Below are 26,126 nucleotides of genomic sequence, written 5' to 3'. Positions count from 1 at the left end.
ACTATCCTCTCTCAGTTCCTGACCCTCAGGTAAAGATTGCGTTCACATTCTGCAGCCCAGAATGTGCTTTTACATTTCAGGTCATTGAAGCCACCTTGATATACTAAGCAAGTTGGCATTTAAGATGTCTTTAATGTCTACACAGCAAGTTCATCAGGCCTTTGGGTAGACCTCAGAGGTTCCTTCCCATCTCATTATTTATAAAGCATTGGTGCACTCCTAGTTATGATACTTATCCACTTTACAGCATTATGAGCAGAGGAAAGGCTCCATTTCTCTTCTTTCATCTGTTTATGATGTGATACGTTCCAAAGCAGATCACATCAGCGACTGTTATGGTATCCTTAATGCACTGTGATAGTCGCATCACGGGAGGAGCTGCTGTAAAGCATATCGCTGATGTACGTCCCTGTTATATGCCACATTACTCTGGGTCTGTGGGAACCTTACTTGGCTACCTCGCTCTGTCTCTCAGCTGGCACAGATTATTGAAATTTATGCATTGAAATATTTGTATGTCACTTTCTCTTATTTTTTTTTTTTAATGCTGTACAGGAGCTTCCTCTCGATGCGAACATAAAAGCAGGAGCCTGGCTTTAGGTGAAAACAGCTACATATATAACCAAGATAACAGTCTGCCTTCATTTTCTCCCTAATCATCCATTGTAGTTGAGTTATCTATTCTGAACTACTGCCATGTTTTGTGTGAAAATTTATTTCACATGCAGTTTTCACAGTATTCCCTGAAAGAGGGGAGAAAAACAGTCTGTTACGATTTCTTGAGCTCTATTTACAATAATATTGCGTTCGTATATCCGTAACACAGGAGAAAATTAGTGTTAACAAACTGCAAATTAATGGAATCTTTTAACCCGAGTGATTGTGTATCAGATTGCAAATTGAAATTTGCAGTCTGCATGTAGGTACTGGCACTGTGCAACGTGGTTGTACACTGAAGACATCGAGATGAATATGGTTACACATGAATAATGAAATACGTTAGATGTATGTTTGCTATTCTCTGCATATCTGTAGATATTGGTGTCAAGTAAACAAGCAAATGTACTCTTGTTTTAATATTTTCATTTAGCTGTTCTAAAACAGCTGTTGGCTTTGTTAGGTAATCATTGTAGGTAATATTTTTTTCCCTACATGTTGACATTGACCACTGAAGAAAGGGGAGTGGGCTGTGTGTGATTCATGCAAAGTCTAGAAGCACACAGTGAAAGCTCACCTTCTGTTTGGCAGTCAGCACAGTGAGAGATTTTGATTTAACTTTTGCAAGGATGTTCACGTGCCTCTTCATCAGTGTATAGGTAGAAGTAACGAGGCTGTGAATGCAACACTTTCCCAGTGGTCAGTAAACAGCTGGTGAAAGGTGGTGCTCATTCGTTGCTCTTTTATTTGGGATGCTCATAAGGTCTCTCCTTGCACATCTTAACAGGAACCCATCCTCGTCTGCTGTTTGCAGTGCTTTTTTGATTGGCTTGCAGATCTTACAGTTGGTCCCGCACTATCTGCATTCTCTGCAAACCTTTTCTTAGCATCTGCAGTGTTCCCCACAGCTGTGTGTCACATAGCTTTTCCTTAGCTTAACATGGAGTAATCTCAGAGTTGATACCTTTTATCAAATGTACCTTAAAAATTATTATATTGAATGCCGTGCAATGAGAACAAAAGTTTGCCATAATTTGTGATATTTAGAGTCAGAGCCTACAGTTGCAGGATAATAGAAAGCCTGAAGTCAGTAAACTTAGTCTGGTCATTAATGTTTTACAGTAGTAAATCCTGCAGTGTCTTAACACCTGAAGGGGAAATGCTGCTTGCTCTGTGGCATCACTGAAAAGCTGACCGAGATGTGCAAAAACAGCATCTGTTTTGGAGTTCACTTGAGCAGGCCCAAAGTTAGAAGAAACTTGAGCTCAGAATGCTTTTGTGGCATTCAATTGTTCATCCTCGGCGGATAACTTTAGTGACAAAGATGAGAGCAAACCGTTTCCCAGCCGAGCTGCCTGCCTTGCCAGACCTGAGGACCCCAGGCTGGAGCTGTAGGGCAGCTGTGCTGCCAGGCACTCATGGTGGCTGTGCTGCGGCTGTGCCATAGGGCCACTCACATCCGTTGGGGTTGTTTAACTTGTAAAGAAGTAATAAGCTTAATAGGTTGACTTTATTTAATTATTAATGATCCCTTTCTGTCCTTACAGCTCATAAAACACCCTGTAGGTTGGCAAAACACTCATAATATTGATCAGGAGCCAGGGAGATATTTATTTCCTCTTTGCCCCGGTGCACATAAATCTTGGTTCTTTGCCTCCTTCTCTCGGTACGCGGGATTTACAGTGGCCTGCTTCTTGAAAGCTTTCCGTAATTAAGGAATAAATAGCCATCGGTCTTTGTTTGCTGTCTGGAGCCCTCTTGTTTGCCAGGGCCCTACATATCCCTCGTGGGCCCGTGCGCCTTCCCCCTTAGCAACGCAGCCTGGGAGAGAAGGCATGCATGCTAGGAAGCAGTCAACTGCTAAGCACTCCCTTTGCAATAGAGTGGGGTCTTCTCCTGCAGAGAGAGGAAGCCCCTGTGTTTTCTCAGCATATTGTTCCCAACTCCTCTTCCATGCCTCTCCTCCCAGTTCCTGCTTTGCTTGGGACAGGAAGACACTTTGGAAATTCCTTGCTGCTAGCCCTTTCTTCCTGCTTTCTCTTCATCTCCCCTCTTCCCTTTGCAAGTTGCAATTAAAAGCATCATGAACCTTCCCAAACTTTTCAGTTCTTTCCCCCACAAATGTTTCGCTTCCCTTTTACCCATCACAACGCTGCATCGCCAACTCTTACCAAAGTGATGCTGTTTATCAGACATCTGTGGGATCATTGCAAAGGGTTTTCCTTAAATGGCAAGCCCTGCCACAACCAGCCACCCAGCCCTAACAGCAGGGCTGCACCGGTCATTAGGTGATGTATGCTTCTTGCATGCTGGACCACAAAGCTAATGACATACTCTGGGACGCTCCCAGAGTTTGGGAGCTATGGGAGTTAGATTTACTTCATTTTGTTGGAACAGACACATTAACTTTGTCAGCTGTCCAACAGCAGAGAAAATCTGGCAGTTCTCCTGCTGAGCCGGCCAGGTTATTGCCGCGTTAAATGTTGCACTTCAGTAAGCATCCAGAAATGGCAGCACACGAGCATGGCACCCACACGACACAGACGTTTGGGTGAATGGCAGTAGAGAGAGCATTTAGAGGCCACCTCTGTTGCAGAATAGTTCTTTTTAGTAAGAGAGAAGAAAATATTTAACACTTCTCATCAAGATGGGTGAGCCAGGTACCGCTCTGGACTGAGCTGCACAGGGCCAAGCTCCTAAATGAGCATCTCTGGTGCAAGCTCACAAGCAAAGAGCGAAGAGTAGTCTGAAAGGAAACTGTGCTCTGAGCAAATCTGCCTTTTATATTCTCTCATGCTACCTAGTTAACCCTCCCCCTCACAGTGCCCAGTATTTATGTTTCAAGATAATAATGATGTGATGTGGCTGGCAGAGTAATTTAAATAATTGGACATTATCTTGAGAAGCAAGCACCTAATGAGATGAAAATAAACTGAGAAGTGAAATTTTCATCTGTTTCTAATAACTCTTACCTATGTACAGTATCACTGCTCTATCAGGGCTTTCATTATTCGTACCAGTGATGGAGACTTGGCAGAGCTCAGTGATGGTTTTAGGCCAGGGCTTAGTGAATTGTATTCCTTTCCTGCAGGATGTTTTGCAGTCTTACCCTGTTGTATTTGGCCCTTGTATAGCCAGAAAGTTTGTAAGCTTTTCTCAGAAGTCTGAGTTTGAATGGACAGCTTCAGAGAGAGAAAGCTCAAACGAAGCCCAATCTGGCTTTCATTCTTCTGTCTATAAATTTGTCGTCTGTTACTCTGGAGTTCCTCTAATTCACCTGTGCATTTGCATTAAAAAACTGGCAGCTCACACATTCTCTAGCATTAGGTGTCATAGGTGCCATCCGAGCACCTGATGATGGTGCTTCTCCAATACACTGACTTTAATCTGATCTTGAAAAAGGGATTCTGCTGAATTTTAGTAGCTCAGTAAGTAAGCGGAGTAGTTTTGTTCTGGCCTATGGATGTCACGTGAAGACAGCTAGAACAGAGACTGTATTTTTGAGGGTCTTGTTTAGAGTGAAAGTTACCAGAATTACAAGAAAAGGAGGAAAATGAGAGAAATATTTACTAGCAGGTGTTTAATCATACATTCCCTTTATTTTTGGAGATTGGTTCAGTATCTGCTGATTAGTTGCTCTTCCTCTCATTTCCTTGTACTCTTATTCAGTTGATTTATTTAAAGGTATGTCAGTGCTGGCTGAAGCGAAACACTGTGCCTCCTCTTCCTTCTTATTGCTGACCGCTCCAATAATTCATTTTTTAGCTCATTAGCTAACAGGGGATGTGAACGGTGGTCCTCCAGGGGACTGGAATGAGGCCAAGTGATCTACTGCTGACAACTCTGCTCTTGGACTGGCCTTCCTATGGGGATATGAAACCTCAACCCAGGCGGGCTGTGGACCCCAGGAGTGAGATTGTGGCATCAGAGTGCATTTATGTTGTGTTGTCAGGTTCTAAGATGGATGCATGCGGCGGAGCTGAAGCTGTTGTCCAAGGAAGTCCCCTAGTCATTTGAAATGAAATGATTTGTGCCAGAAATGGAGAGGGGAGGTCTGTGGGTGTTGGCTTTCTAGAATATGTTTCAGAGCTGGTCCTTCTAAATTTCTGTTGTATCAGCCCACAAGGTATGGGCAAGCATGCTCCTCCTCCTACCTCCAGCTACCTCCTCCTGTCATTTAATGTAATTATCTGTGAGAAAATCCCAACAACTTATCTTTCCTTGTACCCAGTTTGAACAGTTGAATAGAATCTAAATCTCATTCCATAGACAATGTCAGTGACATGCTGCCCCCAAATGTCTGAGACTTTTAAAACATCTCTGTTTTTGTTGGCAACGTTCACTGTGTTCCCATCACAGCACTGGAATCTGGAGGATGCTCTCCCCACCACTTGGTCTGGCTTGCCTTTGCACTGCTCCCATGAAGCACAGGGCAGGTGTGCTGCAACAAATTTGTAAAACAGCCTAAAACTCTAAAAGCTCCACCTGAAGTCTCTGTTTCCACAGAGTACTTTATGATGAATAGTTTGTGATGGATAGTGATTAGAGGTGGGAGACTGGTGTCACACAGCTTGAGTTTAAACGGAAGGGTCTTCTCTTCCAGCCATGGTCATATGGCAGCTGGAGGCTAAAGTTGCTCAGAGGTGGTCTGTGAAGATGGGGGGGGGGATTTGTTTGCAGACTCAACAGCACTAAAAAGATTGTGGTAGTTGTGATGCAGGCAGAAAATGAAGTATATTCTGCCTTTTGGGTCTGTGGGCATATGAGAAATAAATCCCCTCAGCCCAGACGTGTGCCACTGGTGTGAAACAGGGCTGACTCAGTCACTTCATTTTTCAGTCTGGCGTGTTTAAATGTGGAGTGGGTGTATTGGTTACACTCTCAAAACCTCAATACGTACTTAAAAAACTGACAAGAGCTTTATTAAACACTGTCTGGGTACTGGTCCTAGAGGTGCTGTGATGCTGCAGGAGTGCACATTTTATTGTGAGTAACTGTAAGTGTGTCACTTCAACCTCCTCGAAGCGCTGCCGCTGTATTTTTACCTTAAAACAGCACAGCTAACAGAGGAGTTAAGGATCACAGTGGTAACAGAAGTCATTTTCTTTCTCCTCTCCATCTTGAGTATCTGAACTGATCCTGTTTATCAGATCCTGCCATCAAAGGTTAATTTGCGGTCCCCTAAATGTTTTCTTTTGTGTGTGTGCCTTTTAGCTTGCAGGAGTCATTCAAAGGTTTAATTTAAGCGCAGTGCTTTTTGTGTTAATTATCTGTTTGCACTTTTTCTCTGAAAAAACCTGTACCTGTCTGTAGGGTGGATTGTCATTGGTGCAGAGAAGAGCATGCTTTGGGAAGCTCTGCATGAGAGCATCCAGAGAGGTCACAGTAAGGTCGCTCCGCATGTACCAGGAAATGATGCAAAACTAATCCAGATTTGCTGTTGGAAGGATCTGTTTACATAAGTATTTAAAAACAGATTAGGGCTAACCTGACACTAGATTACTGGGAGTAGTGTAAACAGTGCTGAAAGGCGTAAACAGAGCTTTTCCTTTTGTGCTCTGGAGGAAAAAATATGTCACCAGTAACAAGTTGCCTTGCTAGATGATGTATATGGTTTTCAGAGGCTGGACAGGTACCTTCAAATGGGGCTTTGTCTAGGGCTAGATCTCTTAGATCATATAATTGTATGTTAATTTTTGAAACGGGGAGTGGAGACGGTTGTTTGTAGTCCTCCTTATCCTGTAACATAATAGCATCCAGAAAGCTTTTGATAGTTATTTGACGTTTCAGGAGGAAATGGCGGCTTCAAAGTGCTGTTCTGATAGTTTGCATTTTGGAAAAACAAACAGAAGGATCCTCCATATGTCTTTTGCATTGGAAACATGACTCAGTTTTTGATAGAGGGAGCACCTCTGCAAGCAAGGCTGTGCCTTGCAGGGGTTGTTCTGCTGTGTGAAATGCAAGCCCAGGTGCAGGAGGGGTGGCTGGGAGTTGTCAGTGCCGTGCTGGTCACTTCAGGTTTCAAACACGGACATTTTGTACATTTTCTGTACTGTGTTCTGCTGCACACCTTAACTCCAACGTGGACACCATCTGCCTGATTTATTTTCTTGCTTTCTTTTTGTTGATGGCTATTTGCTAGCATGCTGGTAGGCACCAAAGCCAGGCCGGAGTGACGTATTCTCTTTGGCTTCTCTAGGGAGGAAAAAGAGCGCTGGATACGTGCAAAATACGAGCAGAAGCTCTTCCTTGCCCCGCTGCAGTGCCTGGAACTTTCTCTTGGCCAACACCTCCTGAGGGCTACAGCCGAGGAAGATCTGCGCACGGTCATCCTGCTCCTCGCCCACGGCACGCGGGAGGAGGTGAATGAGACCTGCGGAGACGGCGATGGGCGCACGGCCCTGCACCTGGCCTGCAGGAAGGGAAACGTGGTGTTGGTGCAGCTCCTGATCTGGGTGAGTGCTTGCTCATCGCGCGCTCTGTAAGGATGGTAACTTACCCCCCCCCCCTTTTGTCTGTTGCCATTGGTAGATAGTTAACAACAGAATGAGGAAGGAGAGATTTCCTTAGCACCTATTGGAAATGCCATTTGAAATGCCTCGGTGACAAATTTTGTTCCAGCTATAAGACCCTCCCCGTAGAAACCTTTCTGTGTGTAAGTCACCAATGTTCTGCTCACATCCCTCTCTCTCCCCTCCCTTTCACCAACCTCAGCTCAGTTCCAGCCTTCCTGGCCTGAGCTCTCTCCCTCTGCTGTAACTCTCTGTCTGCATCAGAGCTTCAGGTGGCGTCTCTTCTTTCTCCAGTACGGCGTTGACGTGATGGCACGCGATGCCCATGGGAACACCGCGTTGGCCTACGCCAGGCAGGCTTCGAGCCAGGAGTGCATTGACGTTCTCCTCCAGTACGGCTGCCCCGACGAGCGCTTCGTCCTCATGGCCACTCCGAATCTGTCCAGGAAGAACAACAACCGGAACAACAGCAGTGGAAGGATGCCCACCATCATCTGAGGAGTTCACTCGTGTATTCGCTGACCTGAATTACATCCGCGGCCTCATATTCCTCCATTCCCATCACGGCTCTGCTCTGTGAGTCCAATAACTTCCCTTTTCCCTTTACCCTTCGGTGCATCCCTGTCCCATCCAGAACCAGCACATCTGGATAGCACGAGGGGATGAGAAGGAGCGAAAGGGGCTGCAGAGAAAGCAGTTGTTTCAGTGACAGCTCTCGAACGATGGAAACAGGACAGCAGAAGCGTGCGAGAGCACGTGGGTTCTGTAGGACACGGCGCGTGGCACGGGACCATGGGGACAGTCGTCCCTGGGCACAGGCTCTACAAGTGCAGAAGGCAGGGGTGGAGGGAGGTGAGAGCGGGAGCGAGAGGAGAAGAAAGAAGAAATGGTAACTTTCCATAACTGACAGTTAAGCACATCAGTACATTTCACCTCTACCAAACGGAACGGCTGGATTTCATTCTCTTCTCTGAAGAGCTTGACGGCATAAATCAGAAGCAAGCACAGAGTTTGTCAGGTTTGAAGCTCCTATGATGGTATGTGTCAAATCAGTTGTAGCTAATCTGTCCAGGGAGAATACTGGCTTCATTACACTTGTATAGTTGAGTTCTTCCAGCATTACCGCTGTTTAATAGAACATGATTAGTCATCACGGAGAAAAAAGCATATTAGCTGAGGAGGTAGTTACATGGCACGCTTCGGTGATTGCTTGGATGTGATTGCAATATTCTTAGAAGCATCATATTATCTCAGACATGTTCTTTCGAGCCCTTGGAGCCCTCCTTTCTAAATTCACTGTCATAATTTAGTATCTGTTTAATTTTTCAGTCCAAAGAGAGGAAATGAGTTGCTGAGTGTTATTTGACTGCAGTCTCCTTGGTGTAAAAACAAAATGGAAAAAATAAATAAGAGTAACTATGAAACACAAAAAGGAATAATGAATACTGCTAAGGAAAAGCATTTCAAGTACGTTTAGTAAAATTAATAAATGCATTAAAGGCTAATATTTTTCCAGCCAGCAGAAATACGTTCTGTCATTTTGCCAAGGTAAACGTGTTGAGTTTTTGGTCACTCCTGTGATGCATTGCCTAACTTATACAGATTTTGTATTGTGTCTTTAGATTATATGTATGTAAAATCTATTTGAATAAAAAAATCATAAATATGCATTGATTTTTTTTTTTGTACAGAAAATGACACCTCTGTTAATTTATAAACTGTAATGGATGTGAACTAAATAATGTGCAACTAGTTAGGATCTGTGGATTCCGGATCACTGTATGTTGACAATATCCCCAGCAGTGAACTCTGTTTCCATTGCAAGCCTTTGAGGAACATATCAGAGTGAGATTATGGCACGCTTGGCATGAAAAAAGTATGTATATATATATATGAGACCGTTTAGAAAGGAAAAGAGGCTGTTTCTCAGCACTGTAAATATATTTTACTTCAGAAGTCACGACGCTTTCACAAGCCAAGACGAAAAGCCATAGTCTGGATGCGTGCAGATCAGATTGGGTTAGTTTCAGGATTGATAGCCTTCACCGAGGCGGGCAGGGCATGGCTGCCCTACCTCTGAACCTGGCTGCTTTCTGGGAGAAAAAGGGCTTGTTGAAAGGAGCCTGGGCAGTTCGTTTGAGTTCCAGGTTTTACTACTTGACTTGATTTTTATTGTTTTATTATTATTATTATTGTTTGTATTACCAGACAGATCCTGGCTTGTGCCATTTGCTTCAAAACCAGGTTTCTGGCACAGGGAAGCAGGCTGTACGATTTTTTGGCAGACCGAAAAGTAGTTTTTAAGTGGCATATGGCAATGTGGAGATGGGGGAAGGGTGTATCACGGAGAAAGTTGAAAACTCAACTGAATTAGATGGCAAAGGAGCAATTATGTGAAGTCAGTGAGGTGCACACAGCATAGTAATTTGGAAATCTACCTGCTCCTTATGTATTTCCCAAGCCTTCAGTGTTGTTTTTCCTTGGGGCTCTGTATTTCGTTTGACATACGAATGGGAGGACGATAGCAATTGCTAAACAAAATATAGGTCAATGCAAAATGAGAAGGAGAAAAATTATTCTGAGTATCTTAAGGAAGAGAGAGAAAATTACAGGTTGGGTATCAAATCATAAAGCTTGAGAATACTGACTGGCTTTCCCTGTTCTGTGCTGTTGTCGTTCCGTACTTTGATACTGTACTGATCTCTGACCATAGAGGGGGTCTTTCTCCATCCAGCTTAGACTGGCTGCATCAGATTAATGCTACATCTGATTCTGTGCACGCTAGGATTTTTTTGTTTTTTATTTTTTTTTAACTTTTGAGGGATAATTGCTATTTCTCCAATCGTTCTCATGCAGCTCTGATAGTGATGGGTGGTCCCTCGGTGACAGGACGGCCCGTTGAAGGTTCAGCTGAGTGGGATGCTGCAAGCCCCCGTGTCTTGGTGCTCACAAGCTTTCCATCCGTTCCAGGGGGCATGGTGTGAACTGGGAAAGTGCAGCACATGTTCCCAGAGATGCAGGCTGCCTGCTGTTCCCCTGGGAACAGCCAGCGTGTTTCTCTTGGAAAATCAAGTCCAATGTTTCAAATACGTTGTAGGCAAATTTTGCCACGGTTAAGTTCTCAATGCTTCTTCCATTTCAGAGCTTATTTTTTTTCCTGATTGAAAATATTTTCTGTACATAGGTGAAGTGTTCTCTTTAGGCCACCTTTCTGAGTGTGAGATGTGAGAAACAAGGACAGCAGCCAGGCTGTCGTGCAGGCTTTGGGTAGAAGAATTGTACGCTCCTTTCATTAGAAGAATTCTGCAGGTGAACCTTGGAAAACAGGATTTTTTTAGGAAAGGAACTTCCGCTGTATTATAGGAAAAATGATGTATCAAGCCTAGCCAACTAATAACCTCATACTTTAACTAATCCGTGACACAGTTGCTTTTAACTTAAACATAGCTTTTCCTTGGACGTATCAGCATTGGCAGTGATGATGTCAAAGCAGTGCTTTCATGGGCCATGCTTGGCTTCCCCAGGGAAAAACTCCATCAGCTGAGCCCTGCTGTCCTTGGCTTCGTGCCGTGAGGTTTTGGGACTCCGTGCTCTTTCCAGGCGGATGCGTTTGTGCTTTGCAGAGGGTGTTCTTGAAGCCATCCAGGTGCAGAGACAGGCAGGCTTTGAGAACCTGCAGGAGTTGTTCTGTCTTCTAGCCTGTCCATTTTCAGGTCTTCGTTTTGCCTTCAGCCCCCCTCTTGTTGCTTTTATGGAACCCACTTGTCGGACTGCTTACGCCCCTTTGAGCACGTGAGGAGCAAGTTGAAAACGAATTGAAATCCAGTCAGTAAGAAATCCCAGCAGAAATGCACTGACTAAATCCATTAGCGTTATCTGAGGGAATGGAGACTGTGGCCGTGTTTCTCACCGTTGAACCCTCTTTGTGATCCCAGATCCTTTTAAATCCCACTTCCTCTGCACTTTATCCACCGTGACTAAAACACTAGATGGAAGTGTTTGCTGTTAACGTCAGCACTTTTCTTCTATTTGCATCAGGCTAATTGCTGTTGAAGAGCAGAGGTGAGCCAAATGCGTTGAATCTGGCAACTGAACCTTCACCTGCCAGGAGTTCAGGAGGGTTTTACTTATTCCTCACTATTTTCTTGGGAAAATGTAGTCTTGCCAGTTCAGAGATTTGGCCAAGGGTTCCCATTGCCAGATTTCTGGTTTCATTGCTAAAAGGGAGCAGAAGGAAAGCTGTTTCTGGAGAATCTTGGTATACCCCAAGCTGAGGAGACCAAAAGAGCTAGTTGAAAGGAGGAGAGGGTTTGTAAGCATTTCTACTTGGGTGTAGTGTATAATAACCGTGTAAACATGAATACTGTTTACTCTGCTGTCTATCCCCATTTCCTTAAATTATGTGTGTTAGTGCACGGAGCTTTAGCTGCACTTGGAGATTTCCCCTGGCAAGAAGAAGCTGTGTAATGTAAAGAAGGGAATAGAGGTGTGAGTGCAGATACATTCTTAGCAATGATCTCCAGCACTGTAATGTAGTATAATTAGATGATACGGTTTTCAGATAGCTTCATCTTTTATATTTGTATGGAGATCGGGAAAAATGAAGTAATTTGTAGTTTCTAGTGTAAAGTAGTAATAGTGGAGACAAGCACAGATTTCACAGAGGGTTCCTTAGGGCCCTTCACAAATGTCTCGGGGAGCCGTGTTTGCACCTTAACAGGGAACGGGTGTTGGTTGTACTTGGACGGACCCAAGGGGAAGAAGGAGAGTGCTGGGGACCAAACGTGGGGCACTTGGTCTGGATGCGTGAGGACTTGCCCGTTTGCATTTCATCATCAGGACTCTTTGTTTTACCCTTCCTACAGCTGTTAGCACACAGGAGATCTCTGTCCATTAGTCTCAGATCCTCTGTTGAACATCTTCCATTTCAGCCCATTCGTGGGTAAGATTTCTTGTAGGACGTTTTTGGCTATTCTTGTGTTTGCTGCATTGCAAACCCAATGCCACAGATTAAAAGGTTCTGCAAAGAATTTTGACTTCTAAGTTACCAAAACCGACAGTGGTTTAAATGGTTTTATTAGAAGGACATCTCCTGTTTGAACAAGTACGGAATAGAGCAAACAATCCAAAGCTGTAGGTAGGTAAATCTGTTCTAGTTTTTGTTTGCTTTTTTTTAATCATGGGCCAGTTTTTAAAGTGAATATTTGGTGATTTCATCTCATAGCGGTTCCTTTGAGTTGGCTGAATATGTCCTGCATTTTAAACAGGGGGTAGGAGAGTTTTGGCTGAGATTCTCAGAGCTGTCAGTAGGTCTCATTCTGAGGGAAGGGTTGCATGATCTCTGAAAACGAGATGGCTTTTTTCAGTGCCACCCTCAGCCCCAAACCACTACTCATGCTTTTGGTGATCTTGGCCCGTGTGTTTCATTTCAGGCTCAATAAACTCCCGCAGTTTGCTCTTGTTCCCTGAGTGCTTGGGGGACGTTTCTTGGGGGCAGACGGAGGAAAAATCTTTCCATCTTCATGCTTTTCACCTCTCTCAATCCCTGCAGCGTATTCAGGCAGTAGCGGTCGGTCCTGCTGACGTGCAGTGCTTCAGCTTTCTCTTGGCCATGAACTTCGGGGCGTGTATTTGCTTCCAGTCCTAAGAGTTGCCTATTTTGCGATGCTTTGGAGCTAGTAATGTTTACCTGTGTGTTATGTACAAAGCGTGAAGGGGGGTGGGGGGCTTATCAAGGTCTAATGGCATGCCTTTGGGATGACCGTGTTGCTTGCTGGCAGTTGAATGCACCATCCGCTCTTTTGTGTGTGCCACGTTCTGCAGAACTGATCAGTGTGTTTTGCTTCTGAGAACTCATCCTTCTGTCCTTCCCACCTCCCTCTGCCTGTTGTTAGCTAAATAGTGTGAGGGCAACTGAGTGGGAATCTCAGAGCAGCCCCGGTGCCTCGTAGGAAGCTGGAAGCGCTTCCGTGGTCTCTGATTGCCAGATGGAGGGAGTGATGCTGTGCTGAAGGCAAGCCCCAAGCCCGGGCAGTACTGAGGAAGGCTCTGGGTGCAGTTTGTCAGGTAGTTCCCACATCTAGAAGCTCAGTGATGGAGCTGAGTTGGTCATCAAGTGCAGTGAAGTCCTAAGGTAAAGCAGTGTATTGCATGGATGTCGCTAACCAGATTAACTAAAAGTGCTTTGCATTTGTGTGTGTGTGTATGTATACACATATGTGCTCAACGTACCTCTATCAGCCATCCTCTAAGTGTCCACACACACATTTACACATCAGTCACAGCCTGAAGCTGGAGCCAGGTTTTCAGTTTGGTGTTTATAAATGGGCACGTTTCCCAATTTGGCTCAGGCCAGCCATTTCCAGGAGTGCAGGAGGGCTGCACGGTGCCACACGGGGCAGGGAGATGCAGGAGCTGGCTCTGGAAAGCTCGGGGTTTACAAAGATACCTGGCTCAGAGCAAAAATTGAGCTCATTCAGATGGCAACAACTCGAATTCTGAAAGTGGGACTGAACTGGCCGCTTTGCCTGGGATGGGAACTGCAGCCCAGCAGCCTGTGGGCATGGGGAGGAGACGTGGATGGGGGTAAGGACATAAGACTTACTTCCCAGAGGCCCTATCTTTTTTATAGGTTTGCTCAAATTTGCGGCTGAATTTAAGCATGGGCTCAGTGACTGCCCTCCTGCAGCAGATCCAGTGGTGTTTTGGGTCCTTCCTGCATCCACAGCATTACAGGGGAAGGAGACGTGGTTGGTGAGGAGCAGGGCACTTCCTCATCCTTACCCAGCTGTCTGTGGCCATGGTGCTTTGAGGGAGCCATAACCATCAGCTGACATGTGCTAAGCCCTCATGTGTACCGACAGCGCAGGGAAGCCTGTGTGCTCACAGCATCTCTACTCTTGCTTTCAGTTAAGCTGATAGTGGTGGGCAGCTTGGGCCGGGGTTCAGCACATCCTTACGGGCGCTACCAAATCCAGGGCTGAGTGGGAGAGGCAGAACTGGGCTCAGATGCACAAAGGTCACAGTTGGGTGTCAGCCATCACCACCAGGACGTGTGCCCCATTTCTCCCCTTACACCCACGACTGATGCAAAGGCCGGACTCAGTGTTTAGGGGTGCTCAGCCCAGTGTCATTGCGTCCTTTTTGCTTTGTGATGCTTGTGTTTCTGGTTAGGACAGGGAGGAAGGGCACCCAGGTGAGTAGGGGTCACCTGAGAACTGCGTTTGGGGTAGAGGCAGAGATACCTAGCACATGGCAGGCTTTAGAGCAAGGTTTGTTTGGGTTGGGTTGGTTTTTTTTTTTCTGTTTCTGTAAATAGTAATGTATAAATGATGACGAGACAGTGTGGAAATTATTAAAAAATACGTCTTTTGTTGTTGTTTTTATATTACCTCATTCAGCAAGTTTGTTTTACAATGACTCGATGCTTTATTTATATTGTTTGTACTGTAATTAAAACGATTGATAAACATTTCACTTTGCTTGTTGTTTCATATGATTTTGTTTTGATTACGTATGCCGGTTTGTATTATGTTTCCCTTTCCTCTCTCTTTGCATTGAGGTTTTTTGTGTCAGCTGTACAGTATTCCGAATTAAACAACAACAAAAAAAGCAATTAAAAACAAACAAGTTGTAAAGTACCACAGAGGGAGACTGCTATACTGTATGGTCTCTTTCTAATAAAGACAAGAAAACTTGTTCGTCACAGCTCTGTTCTTTGCAGTGTTATTGAGGGACACCTGCCCCAGCCCTGCTCCACCAGTATTAATGATGAGATACTGTCACTCCTCGCCAGCAATAAAGATGAAGTATGATCCGAGACCTGGGATGTCAGAAGAGCTGGGAATGGTGCAAATTGATAAATTAAAAAGCAATAAGTCACCGGACTGTAATGGTGTATATCTAAGAGTTCTGAAAGCGCTTATGAACTAAGTGACAGATCTCCCAGCAAAAATACGTGGGCTTTCATTAAAAACAGCCCTTCTCCCCGAGGAGGGGAGAGCAGTAAACGTTGCACCTCGGCTTTAAGAGTCTCTGGAGGAGATCCAAGGAATTAGGCCAGTAACGGTTACATCTGTATCTGCTAAATTGGTTGAAATGATCATTTAAAATAAGAATAATAAAGCATCTTTAAGGTCATGGTATGGTATGGTCTAATCACTTCTTTGAAGGAAAATCATGGCTCTCCATTACGATTCCGTGAGCGCCAAGGGCAACCGGTTGACTTTTATTTACATTTGCAAAGATCTCTGCTCGTGCACCATGAGAGGAGATGCAGGGAATCTCAGCAGGCCCGAAGGGTGCTCTATAACAGCCCTTGTGCAAGAAGGCTGTGACCAGGGCTGCTCTGGGACGGAGGGAATAGCGAGTAACATCCAGTCTTTTCTTCTTCAGCCCATTAATGGGATAAAAGAGCTGGTTTCACATGCAGTGGGGATGAAGAAAAATGGAGGAGCTGAAGATCCGTGAGGATGCCGTGAAGAAGTTGGGGATGTTCAGGAATGAGGTTGGAGGAGCGGGGAAATTCCTTCTAGATGAGATGTAAAGAGGGGGATGTGGCAGCTATGGAATAAACCGTGGAGAGGAGCAGATGGGGAACATTGCAGGTTGGCTATTAGGGGATATCTCAGGAGGAGCAGTGCTGCAGTGGCACAGCTGCCCATGGAGTGGTGGAATCACCGTTCCTGGAGGTGTTTGATAACAGTGAGGGATGTAGGCATGGTTGGGGTTGGGCAAGGTGAATGGTTTTATGATTCTATGACCTTTTCCTAATCCAATGACCAACACGGGGGGTCTGATTGGGGTTTGGTGAGGTTTCCTCTTTCCTGCTTTTTAATTCTCAGTGCTCCTAGGAGGCCGCACCAGCAGTGGTGGGATGAAAAACAGCAGGACAGCTTGTGGTTTGGTTTTTTTTTTTCCTTTTCTGTGTATTTTGGGTCTACATCACTGTTCTGTCACGCAGCAACTGTCCCGCTTTGTTCTTGCAAAGTTTTCCACCATGTTTAACCCCATCATGTGTCAAACCATCACCCAAGCAGGAGGCGGGTGCTTTTTGCATTCTACCTTTCAAACGAAGGGACTTGGTATTTTGGATTCCTCAGTGTGCAAAGCTGTGGAGCCACTTCTCTCAGCCATCACCAGTCCTCCCCTTGTAAGGGGTGCAGTGTTTCATTTGGTGATGGGCATGGCTGCCTGTTCCTGCTAACCACCTCCTGGGACCCGGCTGCCCGCAGGAGATGCAGGCACTGGAGGGGGGGGGGCGGCCGCCGCGGCCATGCTGAGCAGCATTACAGCTCTTTCATTTCATTTCTCACCTACCCCAAACCCACCCCCACGCACCCCTGGAACATTCTCAGCTGGTGGCATTCACAGATGCCTGAGAAGAAAAGGAAATATTCTACTAGAAAGCAACAGAGGTCGGAAAGAGATTTTGAAGGTAAACTATTGCCTCCATTAATAGGAGCAGGGGGACCCCCCCTTTTTTTTTTCTTTTTTCTTTTTTTTTTTTTTCTCTTTTTTTTTCAAAGAACAAAGCAGTAATTACTGTGGGGACCAGACTGCCATAAGGCCTTGCTGTGTGTTTCCACCCATGCCTACAAAGGCTTTGCTTTGATGGATCCTGGGAGCAGTCACTCAAGAAACCTGTTCCGGAGCCCAAAGACTCCTACATCGGAGGTACTGCATGCTGTTAGCTCTCATTTAAAACCATCCCCTTGTCTGTTGTGCTGTTTCTTACTCATTTTTGGCCACGCACCACCCACCGCCTCACCGCATCAACATCCACTGTTTGGCCTCCATCAAGCAGTGGTGGTCAGCAGGTGCCATTTGTTTCTGCATGGAGGAATTCAGTGACACACCTTCGCTTCCCGTGCATTTCCATGTCAGGTGCCATTCTGTCAGCCTCTGCTGCTATCAATCACACGGCAACAAAACATCGTGGGATGCAGTGGGAAGGTTCAGCCTCTACTGCTGTATGACCAGCATCCACCTCTGACGCTGTGGGCTGACACCATAAAACGGGAGGCATTACTTCCAGAGCAGCCCCTGTAGTTGCATAAAATCAGGTAGAGGAGCCTCAAATCAATCAGAGATCCTCACCATGAGGTACTTTCCTCCAGATGTTGCCCCCCACTAGCTCAGGCTGCCCGGGGCCCTATCCATGGCCTTGGGCACCTCCAGGGTAACCCACAGCTCTCTGGGCAGCAGTGCTGGGGCCTCACAACCCTCTGAGTGAAGAATTTCCCCCAGAAGGTGGCTTTGCAGTGCACAGCTTGCACGATTTACCAGCAAGGGATTGCATGGCGTCCGAGGGAAATGCAATTACTGCTGGGGAAACCTCCAGACGTGCCATAGGAAAACCACAAACCACTTTGTATCAGCAATAGGACTGGAAAACCCACCAGGCAGTAATTTATCTCGCCTAATGTCCAGTAAAGCCCTTAATTGGCCAATAAATGTGGCCGCAATAACTGCACTTGACATGCAACGCTGCTGCCAGCAATTAGCACGTATTTATTTGCATACTGCCCTGACCAATCTGCGCTCCTCCATTTCCGGATCTGTTTGTTTTTAAGCCAGGGAGGCTCCTTGTGTTGGCCAAAGAGAGGATGAGGAGAGCCAAAGGGATCGGAGGAGCAGGCCCACTGCCCACATCCCTCAGTGCCACGTCCCCGTGGTTCCTGAACACCCCCATGGATGGTGATCCCATCACCACTCCCTGGGCAGCTGTGCCACTGCATCACGGCTCTTTCTGAGAAGAAATTCTTCCTAATATCCAACCTGAGCCTTCCTTTGCACGAGCACGGGTAGCTGCATCCCCATGGGGACACAGAGGCTGTCAGCTGCCCCATCTGAGTGAGCTCCTCTGGGTGCTGTGAGAGCAGATTTTGGTGCAGCCCTTCCTCTGTACCTCGCCTATTGCTCCGCACATCCACCTGGTAACAGGCAGGCTGATGGACTGCCGATTTCCCTGTAACTGAGCTTAATTAGCAAGCTAATCAGGTCTGGAGATGGTTCCAATTTATTTATTGGCTGCCGTGCCGAGGTTCATGCCAGGTGAACAAATATGATGGGATTTTCCCCATCTCCAGCACCCGGAGCATCCCCTTCTCAGCTCCCTCTGGCCACTCGAAGGCATTACAAAGGGGGGGTATTTATTTTGCGAAAGTGTGGGGTGAGATGAAAGGGAAGAAATGGCAAAGCAGCCGGAGAAGGCTCTGAGCGTGGCCAAACCCACTCTCGGCTGCAGCATCCCTCCCTGTAGCCCCACAGGGGTGTGCAGCCCCAGGACTGAGCATCCCTCCCACTGGGTGTGAGAGCTGAGCTACGCAGGGAGAAGGGGAACACGGGGCATGAGGGCCTGGAAGACCTCAAATAAGGCAGCACTATGGGAGAGGGGCTTTTCTGCACCGTCCCTCGGAGACCGCTCACCGAATGGAGACAGTTATTAGAGGGAGTAATTGGGATCAGCTCGCTTTACAAATGTTACTTTGCAGAATGAGGCAGGAAGACAGATCGATCTCAACTATTATTCATTAAGGAAAGTCCTTTATAAATCCCAAATTAACAATTTCTCTTAGAGAGCCTTCCTATTACCCTTCTTTCGCAGGAACTTATTGCCGCTTTGGAAATGTTGAAATATGAAAATAATTGGGGAGGGGGAGAAAGAGCAGTTGTGGGCTTCAGAGCTCATTCATCGGTGGGAAAAATAAAGAATATAGCCGGGTGCCTCAAAACCAGCCCTTATTCGGGGTGGTAACATCCTGATAGATGGCATCAGACCACAGCCGCAGCATCGCTCGGAAGAGCCCAAGCCCCGAGTTCTCCTATCGCTCTGTTAATTGATGGGATGGGAGCATCACAAACTCTCCATCCCTCCGTCCTTTAGGAACGCAGCCCCTTGGTGCAGCTCCTGAGCCCGAACGGGGCTGCTCAGAGCCGGAGGAAAGTTCTGCGAGCGGCTTTGCAGACCCGGAGGGAGGGCGCGATGGGATCGGGTCAGTGTAATCCTGTTTTATCCATTGTAATTCAGGCAGGCAAGGAGACCTCAAACTATAGGGGAAGGGGCTTTGAGAACCTCAGCGGCCCTGCCACAAAGCCGGAGGCTGAGGCCGGGACAAAAGCTGGAGAGAGGATGAAGTGGCTCGAAATAAATAGATTAAGGCTCTCTATGGGCCGGGCGTAGCAGGAGGGAGAAAAGAGCAAGCGAGGGGCGGCCGGGGGGCAGGAGGGGACATGGGGGCTCGGCTGCAGGACCCCAACCTCTAGGAGGGAATTTGTCCTGGGCCCGGTGGGATTTCCCCATCTCTGCGCTACTGCATCCTGTACACAAACAGTTCTGAGTGTTTTGGAGCAGCAATCGGGCTTTGCGAGGCAATTTATAATTCATACAGGTTGTCTTCCTGCATACGGTGTTGCTTTGGCACGTTGGGGTGCCGGCTGCTTTACGAGGGAGACGGAGTGCTTTGCATCCACTGCTGCTAGCCGGCCCGAAAGGGGTGTGGGTGAGGATAGGACTGAGCCCCATTCATGGCAGCTGACCCCACAGGGGGATCCCCCATAGGGCACATTGCGTACCTCCTGGGGATGGAGGGGGGGTTGCTCAGCTCTGATGCCCTCAGCAGCTTCTGCAGCCCCATGTGGGCACCCGGGGGCTCCTGCAGGCTGGATAGCCCCCCCCCCCCCTCCCCTCCCCCCCTCCCCCCCCCATCCTGCACACCGAGGCGGCAGGCAGAAGGCGCAGAGCCCCAACTGAAACAGCAACACCAATTAGGTCCATGCAAAGAAACACAAGAGGGGAGGCAGCCGGGCACCCAAAAGAGTTGAGGACCCCTTCCTGGTTTGGGGAAGGAGAGGAGGGGATAGCAGCAAAAAGCAGTGACGGCTTCGTTAAGGGAGAACAGCAGAGAGGGCATCCTCCTGCTGATGGATGCAGCATAAATACGATATAAAATCTATAATATGGCACGTATAGGGGGGGTCCTACAGCCCTGCTCTCGGGGCAGCAGCTCTCCTTCCCTCTGTATCGGGGCCGTGGGGCAGCGCTCCCCGCACGGCACAATTATTTGATCTGCAGATGCGAGAGGAATTTATTGGAACAACAAATAGAGTGATGTCAAAGCCCAACCTTGGATTAAAGCCGGCAGCCAAAGGGGAAGTGTATTAATTTCAAACAGCATCAGAGGCCAGCGCCTATTAGGACGAGCTATTCTTCAGACCCCCCCATCAGAATTAATCATTGGGAGTTAATTTGAAGCTCAGACAAGTTGCTGTTAATTTAGTGCGGGGAGGACGGGATGGAATAAAAAGCCGAGGTGCTGGCCGGGCCTCCTGGGTCTCATTAATCAGCGAGCTGAGACGGCCTGGCTTGATTACAATTTGCAAAAAAATTCATTAGAGCCCGGGCGATTGACAATTTTTCTCTCTGCCCGCGCTCTGACTCATTAGGCAGCCAAATGAAACCGCGATGATGGCGATGATGACAGCCATCAGCTCCGCGTTGTTTATCTCCTACCTCCCCCGGCCCGGCCCGGGGCTGCCCCTCCGCCCCCCCCCCCCCTCCCCTGCGAAGGGGCCCCCCCCCCCCCCCCCCCTCCCCAACCCCCTCACCGCTGCCCAAAGTGCCCCCACACCCCCGGGGGGGGGCCGCGATTCCCTTCCGTCCATTCTCGGTAACAACGACCGTACGGAATGAATTGAAAGGAAGAGCGGAGGGGACCCACGAGGGGATCTCACGCGTGTCCCAACCCCACACGGGAACGATCCCAAAATGAAGGGAAAGAAGCGAAGTGCTGCGGCCGTCCCGTTAAAAAAGGGAAAAAATAGGAAAACAAAACAAAACATAACGCAACAAAATAAAATGAAGTGCGCGATGCCGCCGCAGAACCCCTTTTCTCTCCCGTGCTCCCTCCTCACCGAGCTGCTTTATTAATTTTTCCTCATTTTTTTCCCTTTTTCTCACTTTTTTTTTTTTTTTCCCAGCAAATTCTCTCTCTTTTCCATCCCCCCAAAAAAGGCGAAATAGGGATAAAAGCGCATCCCCCACCCGATTCCCCCCCCACCTCCGAGGTCGCAACGAACCCCGCAGGGAGGTGGAGGGGGAGGCGTCTCCGTCCGGCGCTCCGGGAGGACCCGAAAAGAAAAGGCGAAAAGCCGAAAAACCCAACAACCGCCGCACGCTGCGCCCGAGCCGGGGCGAAGGGTGAGGTTGGGGGAGGCACGAGGGGAGGTGTGCGGGTATTTTGTGCGTGTGTGTGTGCGCGTGTCCCTTTTTTGTTTCTTTCTCGGCTTTTATTCACAAGACGGGAGCTGGCTCCTTAAATTTCATAACTTAGAAGGAAACGGGCTACATCGAAATAAATTAAACCACAACGCTTGAATTCGTGCTTTCCTTGGTGTCCGTCTGTCCGTCCGTCTGTCCGTCCGTTCTCTCCCCCCCCCCCCCCCCCTCCCCTCTCTCTCTCTCTCTCTCTTTTTCCCCTCTCAAAACGGCTTTGCGAGGGGCGGCCCCGCACCGACGGCTCCCCCAGCGCCGTTACCCCGGGGCGGTGCGGTCCCGGTCCCCGCTCCGTACGGCGTTCCGCCTTCAGTTCTGCCGCTCGCTGCCGCCGTATCACTCGTGGGTCGCCGGTGGGGTCGCGTCGCTTCTAGATTTATTTTAAGGGGGGAGGCAAGGAGGTGTTTGTTTGGGTTGTTTTGCTTTGTTGGCTGTTATTTTTTTTTTGGGGGGGGGGGAAATGTGTGGGGGGGGGGATGTGGGAGGGGAGGGTTGGCTTCCGTCGTTCGTTTCGCTTTTCATTGCGGGTCCGGCGAAAACCCCGTTTGTCAACTTTTTGCCCCCCCAGCGGCGCTCAGGGCCGCGCCTGCTCCAGCTGCTGGTGCTGACTCCTGATGGCGAAGCGGCTGACGTGCACCGGGATGGGTACCACGATTTTGGGGTTCCGAGAGGGCTCCCCCGCCTTGGAGCTGGCGTTGCCCGCTTTCACCCGCTTCCATTTGGCTCGCCGGTTCTGGAACCAGATCTTCACCTGCACCTCGCTCAGCTTCAAGGCGTGAGCGATCTGCGAGCGCTCCGTCAGCGAGAGGTACTTCTTGCAGTGGAACTCCTTCTCCAGCTCCAACAGCTGCTCGCTGGTGAACGCCGTCCGTCGCCGTCGGTTCTTCCCCGTGGCCGCGGCGTTGGCGGCGGCGTTGGCGGCGCTGGGGGGGTTTTCCTCCAACGCGGTACCACAGTCCTCCTCCCGCGGGGCCGCCGGCGCGGGGCCGTTCTCGTCGGAGCTGTAGTCGAGGTCGCTGTCCATGGAGAAGTTCTCCTCGCGGCCCTTCGCCTCCTCCTCCGCTTTGGGATCGTCTTTGGGGCCGCCGCGGAGGGCCCCGGCTGCAACCGAGCACAGAGCCCCGTTAGGGCCAGGACCCAAAGCCCCGTGTCCGGAGTTTAGATGTCACCGAGGGCTGAGAACCCCCCGGCCCCAGGAACCCGAATTCCAACGGCTGTACTGAACCGAGGGGCTCCGAAGCCCCGTTCCAGGCACCCGACGATTACGAAGCCTGAATCGAAACGCGGGCAGCGAACCACGGGGCCCGGACACCCGATTCAGATGCTCCAATTTATTAATAGAGAGCCACCGACCCCCGGCCTCAGAGCGCCGAATTCCAACGGCTCACTCAAAGCGAGGGGCTCCGAACCTCCCGTCTCCGGGCCGGGAGAAGTGAGAAAATTAAGAAGTCTCGTCGCCCTCGCATCCGAGCCCCTGCAGTCCGGTCCCCCCCCCCCAGCCCAGGGGTCCATCCCCACACGTCCCCGTCCCCCCCCCCTCGGCCCGCACTCACCCAGCGATGCGTGCACGGCGTCGGCAGCGGGGAAGGGCAGCAGTCCCCCCCCGGTTTTGCCGTCGTCTCCGCCGCCGCCGTCCGGGGGGGGCAATCCCTCGGCCTTGTCGAAGTTCCCCGGGGGGGCGAACTTCCTGGCGGCCTCGGGGCGCGGCGGGGAGGCGGGGAAGGAGCCGGGCAGCGCGGCCATCAGCGTGGAGGTGAGAGCCATGCCCTGCGCCAGCCCAGGGCAGAAGGCTCCGGGCAATGCGGGCAGCGGCGGGGGCGGCGCGGGGGGCAGCGGAGGCTGCAGGGCGGCCTGCGGCAGGGCGGGCGGCGGGGGGGGGCAGCACGACGGGCCGGTACGGCATGAACATGGGGTAGCCGGTGTAGACGAAGTGGCCGGGGGCGGGCGGCGGGGGGCTGCCGATGAGCGAATCGATGCTGAAGGCCGTGCTGCTTCCCAGCGGGCGCTGCATCATCATCAGCGAGGGCTGGAAAGCCGCGCTCATGCCGGGCCGGCGGAGGAGCAGCGGCGACCACCTTCTTCCTCCTCCTCCTCCTCTTCCTCCTCCTCTTGCTCGGGCTCCGGCTCCCGCAGCTCAGCGCCGCGCAGCGCCCACGCGTGGGGCCGAGCCGGGGCGGAGCGGGGCCGCCGCCGCCCGCACATCGGGGCCGGCCGCCCCCCGCCGCCCCGCGCCGCGCTGCCTCTGCCCGCCCGCTCCCCCGCGCCCATTCACATTTTGCCCGGCTGGGAACACGGCCCGCCCCACGTGCCCGTCGAGAGCGCCGCCCATTGGGCAGGCGGCTCTGAGAGGCGGGGCCTAACGCGGAGGCCACGCCCTCTATTCCCACGGCCCCTCCTCTCCGCCTCCGGACGGGGCGTTCCCATTGAGCGCGGCGGGTCGGCCCCCGGCACCGGACCCCCCCTCCTTTTCCATTCATTCTTATTTTCTTAACGCTGTTATTTCATGTTATTATTATTTTTTTTTTATCTGAATTGTTCGTTTGAATTGTTTGTTTCTATTTCTTCCGATTTCTCATATTTATTTTTCCTTTCTTCCCGCTTTTCTCCTTTTTATTATTATTATTATTTTTTTCACTTTTCTCAGTTTTTTCACCACCCCCCCCCCCCCCGGCTCCGAAGCTGTCCGTTGTCGTCGTTTCCCCCCCTCCATTATGCGGAGCTCCATTCATCGCCGCGGCGGAATTACGGCCCCGCGGCCGCCGCCTTCATCGCAGCCTCTCGGAGCGCGGGGACAAAAGGAGGGACGCGAACACAAAAAGAAGGGAAAGGGGGGCTGGGGGGGGAGAGGAAAAAGCCCCAAACTTGGAAATTGAACGTGAAGGGAACTTTGCGCAACTCCAAAAGGCCGTAAATAACGATAACGAGAGAGGAGAAGAGGCAAAGCAAGGCAATTACGGGGTGTTCCCAGCAAGGATGGAGCGGTTCGGGAAATAAAATTTAAAAGGAAAAAAAAAAAGAAAGAGAGAAAAAATAAGGGCACGGGGACGGAGCGTCCCCGACCTGGGGGGGTCGCAGCCTTCGGCCGCCCTCCCTCTTGTTTTGGGGGTCCACGCTCGGTGTGTGCCGGGGATGAGCCGTACCCCACAGCTGCCTTCCCGGAGCTGGGAGTCCTGGCAGCCTCCCCCCACCGGTGTGGGGCCGTGCTCTTCCAACCAGCCCCTGAATGGGTTTTGAGCCCAAGCCCCATTTATGGGGTCGGTGGGAGTTCGGCCCCAGTGACCTTGCTATGGAGTTTATCGCTGTTGGGGTGCAGGCCCTCCCCCCTTTCCCCCTCCAATGCGCGCTCCTTTGGGGGCTTCGAGGTCTTCTATGGGGGCTTTGGGGCCCAGCTCCGTCTTCCATGGGCCGGGAAAACTCATTCGCTCTCTTCATCCCCGCCTCGGGCGCTCCGTTGCCGTCCTTTTGGCACTGTCCTCCCCCCACTGCCGTTTCCGTGGGGCTGCAGGGCTCCAGCGCGGGGGGACGAGGGCAAAATCCCCTTCCTCCCACGGTGCCCCGCTCCTTCCACCCGAATGCCATCGGAGGAGCGGGTTTCGGCCGTCCGCTGAGCGCTCAGAACTGAATATCCTCATCCTTTTTACCCTCCGTCCCCGTATCGCTGTGCCGCTGCGTCCCGCCGCCCCGCGCCCGCTGCCCTCGTTTGTCGTCGGCTCCCTACAAAAAAAAATTCCACCACCACCACCACCCCCCCCTCCGGACAAAAGTGACTTTTTCTACCGCCGGAGATGGGCTTTGTTCGGCTCTGCGGCGGCCGATCGCGCTCCGTTAGGAAACACCGCCGGGTGCCGGGGGTGCAGAGCAGCACTGCGGCCGGGAGCGGAGGGCGGGGAACCCCGGCGGGACGGCACCGGGGGGTGGGAGCCAAAAAATCCCCGCTCTTCGGTTGTCCCCGCATCGCTGAGCTGTCACGGGGGCTCTGAGTTCGCCCCGAAATCCTTTCTAGGGATGGAGCTTTGGAGTCGTGTTTTAAAGAGGGAGAATTGGGGCTGGTTGCTGGAGGGGAGAGACCGTGTGCGCTAAAGCGGTAGAAGGTGTTTTTGGCCGATCATCTCCCAAAAAACGAACAACCAAGCAGAAATAACTCGGGTTTTGGAGAAAAAAAAGAGAGAGAAAAAAAAAAAAGCAAAAAAAAAAAAAAAAAAAAAAAGCGAATATACATGATGTACAGATATGGGTATAAGATGCGAGGTACACGGGTACACGGCATGGGGGTATATGGTGTGTGGTATGCATGGTATGGAGGGTGCCTGGTGATGCGCGTACGGGGCTCGGCTTCGTTCTGCTCCTGACAGCCCAACCGATGACTTTATCAAAAGCAAAACTCGGCTTCGGGGAGAACCCGGCGAGATGATTCCCATCAGATCCGGCACACCGGGGATATGTTCAACACACACACACACACACACACACACACACACACACACCCCTCCGCTGCGTTGGTCGGGGCTGAGCCGCCCCAAGGGCACCGATCGGGTAGAGATGCGGCTGTGGGGCTGCGGGCAGCGGTACCGGGAGCGGCACCGACTGCTCCGAACGGGGGATGAGTCGGGGCAGCCCCTGCAGAGCCCTCATGATGGGGGGGTTGGGGGCTCCTCCTCGCCGCTCTGCATCCGGCACTTTGG

At 50.0% G+C, this 26,126-nt stretch overlaps 2 protein-coding genes across 8 annotated transcripts in view; one reads left to right on the top strand and one right to left on the bottom strand.

Annotated features, from left to right (window-relative positions):
- AGAP1 (ArfGAP with GTPase domain, ankyrin repeat and PH domain 1) overlaps positions 1–14,876 on the top strand; it is a 287,855-nt gene extending 272,979 nt beyond the window's left edge. For all 7 annotated transcript variants that reach the window (XM_042874292.1, XM_042874293.1, XM_042874289.1 and 4 more), the window contains 2 exons: positions 6,857–7,112; positions 7,464–14,876. In XM_042874292.1, the coding sequence (XP_042730226.1) occupies positions 6,857–7,112; positions 7,464–7,667 (460 nt within the window). In that variant the 3' untranslated portion in view covers positions 7,668–14,876. The remainder of the gene's footprint in view (positions 1–6,856; positions 7,113–7,463) is intronic.
- Positions 14,877–22,018: 7,142 nt separating this feature from the next.
- GBX2 (gastrulation brain homeobox 2) lies at positions 22,019–23,493 on the bottom strand. The gene is given in 3 exon segments (XM_042874987.1): positions 22,019–22,545; positions 22,998–23,323; positions 23,325–23,493. Coding segments are annotated over 3 exon segments (1,017 nt in total). The 5' UTR covers positions 23,489–23,493.
- Positions 23,494–26,126: the final 2,633 nt, after the last annotated feature.

This window comes from Lagopus leucura, unplaced genomic scaffold (genome assembly GCF_019238085.1).
Source record: "Lagopus leucura isolate 7727_CA_CO unplaced genomic scaffold, USGS_WTPT01 Super-Scaffold_100012, whole genome shotgun sequence".
Lineage (NCBI taxonomy): Eukaryota > Metazoa > Chordata > Aves > Galliformes > Phasianidae > Lagopus > Lagopus leucura.
The sequence above is the reverse complement of the archived record's forward strand: the minus strand, read 5'-3'. Positions and strand labels throughout refer to the sequence as shown.